Source organism: Hyaloscypha bicolor (genome assembly GCF_002865645.1).
Source record: "Hyaloscypha bicolor E unplaced genomic scaffold K444scaffold_17, whole genome shotgun sequence".
NCBI lineage: Eukaryota > Fungi > Ascomycota > Leotiomycetes > Helotiales > Hyaloscyphaceae > Hyaloscypha > Hyaloscypha bicolor.
Window position 1 is genome coordinate 1439703 of NW_020194519.1, and position 12439 is coordinate 1452141.

A 12439-nucleotide genomic window follows, 5' to 3' on the forward strand; every position below is an offset into this window, starting at 1 on the left:
TTAGGGAGCATAGCAAGGCGTCATCTTCGGAACTGTAGAACAGCGAAAGGCATGGCAAGCAAAATTATTTTTGATACGCATCACTTGCCTCCCACGTTTTCCGTACTAAACGAAAGTGGATCCAATTTGCCAATCTTCCGAGCATTTTTTATATGCCAGATCTTTTGTGGTAGACCTGGCCCCGCCTAATTCTTGACTTGCTTTGGGACATTGACCTTTATTGTTAAAATTATTCGGTAATCCAAATACAAGTTTGGAACGAACCACAGGGTATATTAATCCTACATATCTATCACGAACATAAACCCCGTTTCCCCATATGAACTCCAGGCCCCCCCTTCCCTTATGCCAGTGAAGACCAATGCATCACTCATGTTATACAATACAATCCCTCGTACTAAATACCATCATGCTGAATACCCTATAGACTCCCTGTCATCGTCTACCAACCGGCCATACCTATGATACTCGTTAGTAATGTCGAATTTGAGAAGCTTTTATTCTTCATCAAAGCAGGACTCACTCTAAAAGTAACCTGAAAAACCACACTTCCAAATCCTCATTCCTCAACACTTTGTTCGCCCACTCCCTCCCCTGAAGAGCCAACCGTTCCGCCTCCTTCTTCCCGGTCGACTCTCCCGCAAACCACCTCACAGCTTCCACCCACTCATCACCCCGTAAACTCAACGGGATATAATGTACCCAAGGTCTAATCCACTCCTCATGCCACTCCCTAAAAACCGCCATCTTGTACACCAAACTTCTACTCTTCAAAAACGCATAAAATCTCCCACTGAAGGCATTCCCGTCAATATCAAGTAGGTACTTGTACTTCCACGCATCCTGCTGCTTTGCCGTCTCCTTGATATCGAAGAATTCCTTCTGAGCAGCACAATCGGTCTCATCACACTGCCCAACATGAGAGAAGAAAATATCAAAGATTTCCTTGTAATCGCTCCGTGGAACCTCTTTGACTTGCCAGTCTTCATCCTGGTCTGATTCTCCTCGGTTGATGAGAATCTTGGCTTTTTCGGCTCCGTTGACCTTTTGCACAATCCGCTGGCGGTGTTGACGTCTCCAGCCTCCGTCTCTGCTGAATCCTCCCGTCGTGGAACCCCGCCACCAGATCTTGTCTTCTTTGACCCTCCATTCCATGTCGGCTTCTTCCTCGTAGGGGACTTTGCCGTACCAGTACCAGGGAGAAGGATATAAAATGTCGGAGTACGAGGAAATCTTCGATTGGGAGAAGACAGGGAACAGGTCGTGAACGACATTGAAGGCGTTAGGCCGGTCAAAAAATCCAAATGTCTCGCTGAAGGAAGGAGACTGACAGATGTCAGAGAAAGCCGTTTTGTTGTAAATAAATCCTAATTCGCCCAATGCGTAGCTACCAAAGTTGTCTTCCTTGAGGCCGTCTTCGAGTGACCTGGCAGGACTGTCTGGTGGGCATGACATCTTCGAGTTGGTCCAGGTAGGTTGGTGTGCAAACACATTAAAACGGGTCGTTTTCACGTCTTTGAACCTTTGCCCATCATTGAGATCTTTTGGCCTGTCGGACCACGAATTCCTAGGCTTCACAGCAGCCGCGGCTGCTGGCATAGTAACGTCGTTTGCCTTGGCAACCAGCCTTGATAGATCATCATACGGCATAACTACGCGCGGTTCGTCGTGAATATTGAAGCAGAGGTCCATGTCGGGCAGATATTTCAGGAAATCCTTCATCATGCCCTGTGTAGCTTCCATCTGCCAGTCCCCTCCACCAGCGATCTTCACGATCTCCCTCTTTCTTATCAGGACTCCAATCAGGTTATTCGGGTCAAACCCCAAAGCTTCTTGTGCCCGGCTCCTTATTGTTGACGGCTTCAGCCCCCAGAATGGTCGCAAGGAATGATGTATCGAATCATATTCGTCAATCATCTGAACCTTCTTCGCCTTTGCAAACTCGTACCACTTGTCGAAGTTCGGGGGAGGATGTATGCCGTATCGCCGCCGGTATTCTGCAACTGCCTCTACCAAAGATTTCGACTGACTCTCCAACTTCTTCTCGAAGTCTTGCTCTGCCTCCTTTATAAGCTGCCATACTGGATGCCCGGTCCCGGCCTGCGGTTTGCCTTTTTTCACAGAGTAGGGCGTAGGAGGTTGTGCAACAAGTGTCTCCTTCTTCGGCGGCCGTTGTATCGTCCCGGGAGGTACCCGTTCAATTACAGGAGGTGGTCGCAAGTAGAATACCGTGAACCCAACGAAGGTGAGCAGGCCAATCAGCAGGAGGAATTGTCGAGATCGCATCCTTCTCCTCATTCTCATGAGCAGCGTGGTGATTGAGGATATCTTCGACTTTTCATTATCTCCCATATATGGGCAGCTGTAATCGTACTCGTAGACGCGGCGGTGTTGATATTGCACGCTCGAACTCGAGCGTCGCCTTGCGTGGCCAGACATTTCGACGGGATCGGATCGGATCAATTGGCCCCTGTCAGAAATGATCCTTGTCGGCGGCTTCCGGCATGCCTCCTGAAGATGTCTCGGTTAGGTGCATGCGAGCTGGTTGACAACTTCGAGATGGAAAGGAGGTCTCGAGAAAGCGTTCTGAAGGTCTCCTGGCGAGAGATTTAGCATGGAACGGTGCGTGGCAGTTGGTGCTTGGTAGTACTCGTCAGTGCCTTCTGAAAACGACGGCACCTGTCACGGGCTCTTGGCGTAAACTTTATTTCATCTGATCTTCGGAGGAAATGTTACGTAGTACTTCGTGTTTCAATATCTGGGCCACGTTCGAGAACAAGTTGTTAGGCAAAGGTATCGTTGATTTCTACTTCAAATAAGGGCCACAGCGGCCACAGGTTGTGTCCAGACCCTCACTTACAAATGATAATATTGGTCATTGACTCATTCTGGAAGGTAAGATTGCATCTTAAATCCTTTGAGAAGTCCACACAAGGTTCCCTCTTCCCTTTTCAAGAGCTATCAAAGACTGGCGCCAAATCGTATAGCAAAACAAGATCCCTCCGTTCCAGCTGACAATTCATCCATACCATTTCAGTTTCTCGAATCAACTATTTACCCTGAAACATTTTCATCGCATCATGTTCCTTACCCATTAAATTCCTTCTGTTCTCCTCAATCTCATTAGCCGCCTTGTACGTCGGAATTTCGCAAAGGAAACTGCAGTACTTCCCCCGAAGAAGTTCGTCTTGCTCAAGGAATGGTAGGGACGTATTTCCAAACCAGTAAGAGCTTCCATGTCTTCACATTAAAACATTTCGTCTTGAGTATCTCGAGAGAAAACAAAACAAGTTTGAAGGACTATATCAATCACTTTGGCGAAAGTTTTGGCGAGTTCATGAGATCAATTGACTTTTGATGTAGAGCTATCTATTCCTCTCGCGAAGGAATCTCGAATCATGCACAAAGCAAGAACGAAATTGGGGTATCAACTACCAGATACTTTGGATCTTACTCCAAGTCCAGCTCTAGATAGGTACATGCTCATGGTACTCCATACGCCACCTCCTAACGCAATCTAGTAGAAGAACCCGATGATCTTGCCAGCAACGTGCTTGCGTCTTGCCTCCTCGTGGTCCATGATACCGGCCGAGGTTGTGAGAACCATGTATCCGAATTGACGGGACGGTAGAAGCTTGACAACCCACTTCTCGAGATCGGTGAGGCGGACGTTGTATCGTGGGGAGATGACACCAGTCTTGTTGAGGCTATGGTCGGATCAGTATATATTCCGCACGGGGGAAGCCATCAATTCTTACCGGCCGTTCAGTTGGATGACAATCTTGCCAGATCGGTGGTCATCAACTTCTTCGAATTCACCAATGTATCCTGGAGAGACAATGTCAGTATGTTGCGAAAGATTAAACGTGTAACGTCAGGAGGGAATTCAGAGAACGTGTAAGATCCTCGCAAATGATATATCGGCAACTTAAAGGACTATGGTCGTGTTGAATTGAGACCGTCATCTAGTTATCATGCCGAATGGATATGAATATTAAAGTTGTGAGAAACATACCGTGCTTCTGCATGACGCTGAGAAACTTGACGATGACCTTGGAGGAGGGTCGGATCAGAACCTGTCGCTTTCCAGACTTCTCGGCGTTGTTGATGGCATTGAGCGCATCGTTCTAAATCCAGACCGAGTCAGTATTGCTTTGAAGATGAGATTTTGAAGACAAGATCTTCCAGGAGATAAGGTACTTTCAAGATACATTTCGAGAGCAAACAGCCTGCAAGATATGCGAAAGAGATGAATAAATGGGGAATACTCACGAGAACTGAAGTCTTAACCATGGTTGCGGAGTGAGATTCTCAGTTCGTGAATGGAAAAGAGGTATCTGGAGGAGCTGCGTCAGCCTTCATGGGCTCTGAGCATGGAGAGTGCCCTCATGATTGACAAGAGGGTTCTTCAGCTCGTCGGAAAGAGAGGAGAAGTGTCGGCATCTTTCAATTGCTGTTTTCGCGTTTGTCTGTTGCTGTGATGGCATTGTCTGGAATTTTCTCTACCCTCGCATCGCAGTCGCATATTGAGTAGATGCCGATTTCTCCCTCTGCCTATCATGAAGGTCTCTCGGATTGATCGATCACTCCTTGGGACAATACGTACCTCGAGTTACGCGTTGTTGGTCTTCGTGGGGAAAGTTGTTCGTGGTTGAGAACTTTTGGCGGATTTTCGAGATGAATGTTCTCGCAGTGTGGTACACGTGATCAAAGTCTGTGTCCCGACTCGCTTATTTTTCTACACACACAAATAGCTGCGCATCCAAGGTCTGCCTCCTCCAAATTCATACACCAAAGTTCTTTCGAGGATCTCACGATATCACAACAATCAAGATGGTGAGTTAAGATATCAACCCCCCTTCTTATTACCCAGCTTTTTAGCGGACTTGAGTGTCTCAATTCGCGCCACAAACTTCCACCAAGATTTGCCATCGAATACCTCGAGCTTCACATAACCCCAGCACAACACCTTCTCTGATCAGGCCTTTGGAGATGTCGTGAGCTGACAAATTGTACCACAGTCTGACGGAGAAGAACCAACGTCCCCCGTGGTGGCCGAAGCCGACGAAGTCGAAGTCTCTGGAGATGCCGCATCCAAAGGTGCCACCTGCTGCTACTTGCGATACTCTGTTGTACGGTTCCTGACGATCTTTAGGTCAAATGTCTGTTCTCGATGCATTGCGAGGCGTTCTCAAGCTTGCTTTAATGCATGACGGCCTGGCCAGAGGCTTAAGGAAAGTCGATTGCTTCCAATCCGTCATTTCAATCCACTAACATCCTACTACAGAGAAGCATCCAAAGCACTGGATCGTCGCCAAGCACATGTTTGCATTCTCAACGAAGCATGCGAGGAGGAGGCATACAAGAAGTTGGTTGTTGCGCTGTGCTCCGAGCACAAGATCCCCTTGATCAAGGTTCCGGACGGAAAGCAATTGGGCGAGTGGGCTGGTTTGTGTGTGTTGGACCGCGAGGGAAACGCACGCAAGGTTGTCAACTGCTCTTGCGTTGTCGTCAAGGATTGGGGTGAGGAGTCTCAAGAACGATCCATCCTTCTCAACTACTTCCAGACTGAGCAATAAAGACAAATGGGTTGGTCAAAGGAGTTTGTTTCTGGCGGATAGACATCTGGCCATTGCTGTGGGTTTCCTTCCGATGTACTCTACTTAGGATGCATGATACGGGGGCAATTGAATTAGCATATGGGCATGAATCCAGGGTACTGCATGTGAGAAAGGAGGCATGATATATTTCGACCTTGGTGAGATCCCACACGCCAGGCTCCACAAACTTTTGCCAGCCAGACCCTATTTCCGGCCTTCAACCATTACGATATGATACCCAAATCCAGTCTTGACTTCCACGTATTTCGGGTTTGCCAGAGTGCTGGCCTCAAGGTTGAAAGCCGCCTCCTCGAATGTAGGGTCCAAGTCGCCTCTCGTCTTCCATCCCAATGCGCCACCTGGATTGGAACATTAACACGCAGAATCCAAATCTGCAAGAAAACTTACCAGCTCTGGCTTTGTCCTCGGAAAACTCCTTTGCCACTTCGTCAAACTTTGCCCCGCCCTTTAATTTTTCGAGAGCTTCTTCTTTCTTGGCATGCTTCTCGGTCTGAGAGCTTGTCAGAGTTCCATCATCTCATCCTCATCGAGGTAGTTATACCAAAATGTGTCGAATATTGATCTGCTGTGCGCCCTTGACCTTCCCGCCTTTCTCTTCTTTGTCCTCGGCCTTTCCCTTCCCCTTTCCTTTCGCCGCACCTCCCTTATCTGCCGACTTCCCCTTATCTGCGCCTTTGCCCTTCGGTGGCATTGTATGAAGGTTGTATGCCGAAGATCTGCGAAGAATGTCGTGAATGAGGGGTTGAAATGGAGGGGCAGGAAGCAGCCCCACTAATAAAACGCCGAAGGCGGGACAATCTCCCGAGATTCAACTACAAAGAACAAACCTCGGAGTCACTTTTATTTATATTCTGTAAACAGTTTGTCCAACTTCGCGTGACTGTTGTTGTTTTACATATTATATGATTTTGTACATTCACTTCATATAAAAGCAAGGCTTCTTTCTACTTTCAAACGCCATCTCAATTCATGGTCCTAAAAATTTGAAACAAATTTTTCCTGCCTCCAAAGAACCTTCTTTGTCAAACTTCATACTTCAATCATGGCTCCTTCAATAGCTCAGGATGCCATAGGATCTTGTACAAGAGTGACAGAGCCTCTCGACGCATTCCGCAGACTCGTCTCAGACCTGTCCAGAATCCTCGGACCTTCATCAGGTCTTAATTCCGAAGACGTCGATGTGCAGAAGCTACAAATACTCATGGAAGAATATATCTCAAACGAGAAAGACTGGGCCAAGTACGCTTTCCCTGACTTCAGTCGCGGTTACACGCGGAACTTAGTCGATGAGGGCAATGGGAAGAGTAACCTCGTAAGCCTGGGTCGTTGATTAAATGAACACCAACTAATCATATGAAGTAGCTCGTTCTTGTATGGTCCCCAGGGAAGGGTAGCCCAGTACATGATCATGCTGATGCACACTGCTTAATGAAAGTCCTCAAGGGCACTCTCAAAGAGACCCGATTTGACTTCCCAAGAAACAATGCCACGCCACCTGCAATTATTAAAGAGACAGTTTACCGAGACGGCCAAGTCACCTACATGGCTGATGAACTTGGATTGCACAAGATCTCGAACCCCGATCCTGTGAACGTTGCTGTGAGCTTGCATCGTAAGTGCCTTCTTTTCCTGGCTTAGGACCGAGCTGATGGTGACATCTAGTCTACACGCCACCTAATGCAGCACGATTTGGATGCAACATTTTCAATGAGCAGACTGGAAAGAGGTCGCATATCACGCAAAGCAATTTCTTCTCTATGTTTGGACGGAAGGTAGAATCAGAATCATAGAATTTCGATGATCAGGAAAAACAGCTAGCTCAATTTAACGAATCTTAGGATATCACTACGTTTTAGATTAGATTTGGGCATGCTGAAATCGGCATTACATGGGAAAGGCGTTCGGGATACGATAGAGGCGCGAGCCAATCTTGTTAGACTAGACTTTAGATAACTAAAACAAGTCATGCTCGACCTGTCAAATATGTCACCTGAATAATGTCCTCGAACCCTACACTATACCCTATTCATGCTCGCACACTGAAAGTGTGCCTCCATAAACTCCTGGTTACCAATATGTCACCTGAATAATCGTTCCTTGAGTTCTATACTACGCCACATTCAAGCTCGCTCAGTCGAAGATTTGGATGCAATTCTAGCTTATACCTTCTGACATAGAATCTCAAACTCTCCCTCCTTCCCTCGCTGCGTCTTCAAAAATTTTCCCCGTATATATCCATGTTCCACTCCCTCGACCGCTCTTCTCGTAGGCACCAGCACTCATCCGTCGAAATGGTCGCCTCTACCGTCGTACTCGTCCCCAAAACACCCACCACCAACTCCCAAAACGACCTCAGAAGTGAGAAGCCCGAGGTGATGCACTTTGATCTGGCACCCAGCAAAGGCGAGGCAGGTCCTTCCAACTATGGCCCACCCCCAGACACCAGTCACTTCCTCCCCACCACCGTCGAGAAAATTCTCGCCATGCCGTCTCCCAGTTTTGAAGCTACTCCCGAAGCAACCCTTCCAGACACTCCTGCCGATTCAAGAAAAGGCTCTGAAGGGGAAAGAGAAGGCTACCGCACCCGCCCCCACCACCGATGCTGATGTGAAGAAGCAAGAAGAAAAGAACAAGGAAAAAGAAGAGGCGGAGAAGTGGATTCAAAACTACATGTTGAAGCAGCGTGATGAAAAGCTGCTTAAGACGATTGACCCTGAGTATATCGAGATCATGCGCGTCTTTAGGGAGCAACAGGAGTTCGAAGGTCATGTGAGGAGAAGAGCAGAGGAGGCTGCTGGTGTTACCGCCGAGGGCACAAGGGCAAGTGAACGCTAAAGCGGTTAGCTGTCTAGCGTCAGCGTTCGCAGGCTTAGATGCCTTTCGTACCTCATGTTCTGAAAAGAGAGTTCGCAATGGAGTTTCGGTTAGAAGATATGTCAGGTTTGTATTTATTTACCTTCTTGTTTTGGGGGGTTACCAGGTACACATGTTTGTTGAAAGAGGAGTATTGCGAATACTATATTTCGCTCGCTAGGACCATCTCCTCAAAAGCTTCGAGAGACAAACACGGGCAAACTACTTATCGTGTCCTTATGCATGCATTTCTCATAACTCCATCTGAACGCCACCCAATGCTGTCATAACTCGTCGTTCGTAATCATCTTCATGATATGAACAAGGACTCTATGTAGACCACTTATCTACGACCGCTGAAGTCTGGCTTGTAGGTCTTGACTCCCCCAGCCTTCATCAGCTCACGCAACGCCATAGTCGCGTATTGGCTGGAACCGAGACGGAACTTGACAACGACCGCGAGTCTAGATTCGACGAGATCATGAGGGTCAACTACAAGCTCATCGGTGGAATGGGCTTCTGGAACCGTCTCCATTGTGTTGGACATGTCCTCCGCGGAACGCTTCGGAGCTGGCTTTTGCGGAGATAGCTTGACACCACCATCGGAGTCCGAGAACGTGGTCGAATCGCTGGCGATTTTCTTGTGGCCTGTCTTAACGGAGGTTGACTCAATAATTTTGGCAGGCTCGGTGGAGGCACTCTGTGTGTTATCGACGCCCATGGCAGTTTTGACGATGGCATCCTTCTTGGCTGCGACATCGCCATCGGAATCCTCCTTGTCAGCTGCGCCATCAACTCCTGGAATGATCACAGTTGATCTGAAACCAGTTCGACGACCTTCATTCTCCGCAGAGGTTTGAATCCAGGTATCCTTGATGACAGGTTGCTTGATGGTAGCGGGATCGATGTGCATCTGAGCCTCCCTTTGAACCTCTGCAATGGCCGCCGCGGCTTTATCCTCAGCAGCTAACTTTCCCGGAAGTTTCTGCCAAGCATTGAGCTGAGCTGAGCCGGCATAGATGGCCTTGTTGCGTTCGGCTTCTTGACGCGCACTGCCTCGATACTGAATCTGACTGCCCCAATTACCGCGAGATCCTCCACGGTTGCCGCCTCGCCCGCCGTGATTGTTTTGAGCACCAGTGTTGTGTCCATTTTGATTGCGGTCATTTTGGGTGGGCTTCTGTTGGCTCTTTGGCTTGGACTTATCGAGCTTCTCCAGATCAGTCTCGACAAGCTGCTCGAGCTCCTCCTGATACGACTTCACCTCGAAGCTCAAGTTGTTGACCTTAGCCATCAGCTTTCTGTAGTTGCCGCTGAGGCTGAAATCCTTCTGGCTTCGGCGCATGTCCGCAGGATCGAGCCCGCCACCCTGTTCGCTAGCCATAAATGTCTTGTAGTAATCACCGATGTCGTTAAGAGGATAATCCATGTCGTAACCAGGGGTTGGCAGGACGATGTCGAAGATTGTGTATTTGCCACTCCGGGTCTCCTCTGCAGTCAGGGCTCGAGCGCGCTCGTAGAGGTCATCGTGAGTAACGGCAATATCATCACCAGCCGCATGGATAACAATCTCACCGTTCTCGTCGACCTCATCCTTTAAAGCCTCCTTGACACCTTGGGTATCAACAATGACAAGATCGCCCTCGATAACCTTGCTACCGTAGCGGGTCCAGCGCTCGCTTGCGACATGGTTCCACACCAAAGATTGGTAGGCATGGACGTACATAGTCCTCAAATTCCGGCTGATCGCCATAAGAGCCCCGAGATTGTCGTTAGAAGTTCTTGAGTTGCCCAAGTGTCGAATGATAGCAGATTCAGCGGAGAACTTCCGGGGAAGCTTTTCCAACGCCTGACTCGATTTGCCGGTCGTCTTGAAGAGATGGATCGCATGGGCGCGAGCAACATCATCTCTGCTGCACGGGAACTCCAAGGGATCAAGGAAAGGGTTCAGAGCGCATTCCAACGCCTCCCCGCTGAATGCAAGGATCCCGTCCACTGCGCCTTTGAAGTCTCCTTGGAGGATCTTCTTACCGATGTCGTCAGTGCCAATGCTGTAGGTGCCAAATCGTTGGAGGCCATAATAATTGATGAAGCCATGCTCCTGCAAATGCATGACCGCGAGACCAATAACTCTATTCGCGTACTCAACTCTATCCGAATCAGCCAGGTCAGAATCGTCACCGAAGTGGCAGTCTCGTAAAGTAATGACGAACTCGTTGCCAGCAAGCTCACCAAGCTCCAGCTTATGCTTCTCATGCTTGAAGTTACCGATTCTGGCATTTCGAAGATCACCGTTAAGTCTGGCAAGATTGCTCGCGTTTTGACGGAAGACGCTCACGCGTTGAACTGTCGCAGCTCGTCGATCCTTGGTTCCAGCAAAAGCGAAGTCTTTCGGCTTTACGTGAAGGCGGGTTGAGATGAATGATATAACCTCCATAGTATCCTTATTCTCCTTATAGAGTGAGAAGTGCAGATGCTGGCCACCAAGCTCATCCCAGCCAACCTTGCCTTTTGTTTGACCACTGTAACTCTGATTGCGATGGTTTTGTGGCTGAATTGTGCCATCTTGACGCTTAGCAGCTTTCGGTGCAGCGGTAATCTTGATGGCGCCCTCATTCATCATTTGCGTCTCAAGATGAGAGTCGAAAATGCGGCGGACATCCTGGTGTAATCGACCTCGGACACTCTTGTCAGCGATCGGGTTTGAGAGAAGATGCCCAAAGACTGCCGGCTTAGCGTTAGGCTTCGAGAGGACCTTTCCATGAAATTGGATGATTTCATCCATCAGAGCAGCGCCAAAGTAGCTCGTCAGGATCTCTCGATCCGCGGATGAAACAACAAATGCTTGCTCCGTATCAGCGTTGTTGGTAGTTTCGATGTCTGTGGCTGCCGCTACTGATTTAGCTTCAGCGATGACCTGCCAGGAAATAGCTGCGATGCTCTCTTCTGGCTTAATATTGTTATGTGCCATGGAACCGGAATTGGCCTCAGCCTTTGTTGTGGGTTTCACGTTCTCATCGAGCTTGATGACTGTGGAAGAGGTTGTCTTATTTGAGATCGATGCAGCCTATGAAATGTCAGCGGATGTTTTCATTCCCAAACTTTGCAAAGACTCACGCCAGAGGGAGCATCGATAGTAGCTGATAAGACAGCAACCTTAGCCTCTTGGGCAACGTCCTTAGTTGTATTCTGCTATGACATCAGTTGAGTAGACTTTTGAAGCTGGCGCGCGGGACTGAAATGACAGTAGAGGTAAAGAGCAGACAAGGCTTACCTTTGCCGCAGCCTTGAACGAGAGTGCTTTGTCATTGGTAAGGTGAACCACAGTGCCATCAGGCATGATTTCATTGACCATAAAGTCAGTGTATCTATACTGGCATCAGCAAGAGCATGTTGTAGAGTTATTTGGTGAAAGATTGAAAGAATGATGTCCAATCACGCTATCCCAGGTTGGGAGAGACGAAGGTGATGGCAGCCACCCAAGTGTGAGGAACAACACCCATCCCATCTTGGCTCCCACATTGGAAGAGAGGAGAACCACGTCAAGAAGCAGAGATTGAATGCTGCAAGCTTCCAAGATGACGGGAGAAAGACAGTAGCAGCCAGACACGTACCGTTGCTTCAGAGTTCCAGAGAAACCGGGGTTGGCGTCGTTCACGAAACAAAGGATTCCAACTTCAGATTCACGCTCAGGCTGAAAGCCACTGTCAACGATAGCCAGGTGGGTCTTTCGATCGTCCATTTTGGCGGGTTTGACAGGTTGCGTTGTCGTGATGGTGGAAGGAGTCTCAATTGAGATTTTTAGTCTTTTTGTTGGCGGGCCCGCGACCCCATTGTCAAAATCGGGCTTATCCATTTTGGGTTTAGCTAGTCCAGTCCCACATAGAACTCGCCCCGGTATTCAAAAGTGCGTTGCGTTCATATCAAACGCACCGTTTTCAATTTGGAAGGACACACGATGTTCG

The 12439-nt window shown here is 48.5% G+C and overlaps 7 protein-coding genes across 7 annotated transcripts; 3 read left to right on the plus strand and 4 right to left on the minus strand.

Annotated features, from left to right (window-relative positions):
* Positions 1 to 203: 203 nt before the first annotated feature.
* On the minus strand, positions 204 to 2626 carry K444DRAFT_608602 (glycosyltransferase family 90 protein). Its single transcript, XM_024879418.1, has 2 exons — positions 524 to 2626; positions 204 to 459 (listed from the first exon to the last, which is right to left on the minus strand). The coding sequence occupies exons 1-2, from the start codon at positions 2437 to 2439 to the stop codon at positions 408 to 410; spliced, it is 1968 nt and encodes a 655-aa protein (XP_024741828.1). The 5' UTR covers positions 2440 to 2626; the 3' UTR covers positions 204 to 407.
* Positions 2627 to 3517: 891 nt separating this feature from the next.
* Positions 3518 to 4293, minus strand: K444DRAFT_625553 (putative 40S ribosomal protein S22; the record flags this gene model as incomplete). The annotated part of the gene is made up of 4 exons (XM_024882540.1): positions 3518 to 3707; positions 3759 to 3828; positions 4016 to 4127; positions 4273 to 4293. 4 exons carry the CDS (start codon positions 4291 to 4293, stop codon positions 3518 to 3520), a joined length of 393 nt encoding a protein of 130 aa, XP_024741829.1.
* Positions 4294 to 4833: 540 nt separating this feature from the next.
* Positions 4834 to 5579, plus strand: K444DRAFT_625554 (L30e-like protein; the record flags this gene model as incomplete). Its single annotated transcript, XM_024882541.1, has 3 exons — positions 4834 to 4836; positions 5022 to 5132; positions 5226 to 5579. The coding sequence occupies 3 exons, from the start codon at positions 4834 to 4836 to the stop codon at positions 5577 to 5579; spliced, it is 468 nt and encodes a 155-aa protein (XP_024741830.1).
* A 225-nt stretch (positions 5580 to 5804) lies between these two features.
* Positions 5805 to 6312, minus strand: K444DRAFT_520130 (FKBP-like protein; the record flags this gene model as incomplete). The annotated part of the gene is made up of 3 exons (XM_024874020.1): positions 5805 to 5959; positions 6009 to 6111; positions 6163 to 6312. 3 exons carry the CDS (start codon positions 6310 to 6312, stop codon positions 5805 to 5807), a joined length of 408 nt encoding a protein of 135 aa, XP_024741831.1.
* Positions 6313 to 6472: 160 nt separating this feature from the next.
* Positions 6473 to 7555, plus strand: K444DRAFT_582495 (cysteine dioxygenase type I). The gene is made up of 3 exons (XM_024877798.1): positions 6473 to 6933; positions 6984 to 7233; positions 7284 to 7555. The coding sequence occupies exons 1-3, from the start codon at positions 6664 to 6666 to the stop codon at positions 7409 to 7411; spliced, it is 648 nt and encodes a 215-aa protein (XP_024741832.1). The 5' UTR covers positions 6473 to 6663; the 3' UTR covers positions 7412 to 7555.
* On the plus strand, positions 7546 to 8257 carry K444DRAFT_209257 (uncharacterized protein). Its single transcript, XM_024871070.1, has one exon. It carries the CDS (start codon positions 7859 to 7861, stop codon positions 8225 to 8227), a length of 369 nt encoding a protein of 122 aa, XP_024741833.1. The 5' UTR covers positions 7546 to 7858; the 3' UTR covers positions 8228 to 8257.
* A 285-nt stretch (positions 8258 to 8542) lies between these two features.
* K444DRAFT_554342 (pseudouridine synthase) lies at positions 8543 to 12422 on the minus strand. The gene is made up of 4 exons (XM_024876646.1): positions 12089 to 12422; positions 11749 to 11842; positions 11592 to 11663; positions 8543 to 11541 (listed from the first exon to the last, which is right to left on the minus strand). Exons 1-4 carry the CDS (start codon positions 12328 to 12330, stop codon positions 8818 to 8820), a joined length of 3132 nt encoding a protein of 1043 aa, XP_024741834.1. The 5' UTR covers positions 12331 to 12422; the 3' UTR covers positions 8543 to 8817.
* Between the last annotated feature and the right edge of the window lie 17 nt (positions 12423 to 12439).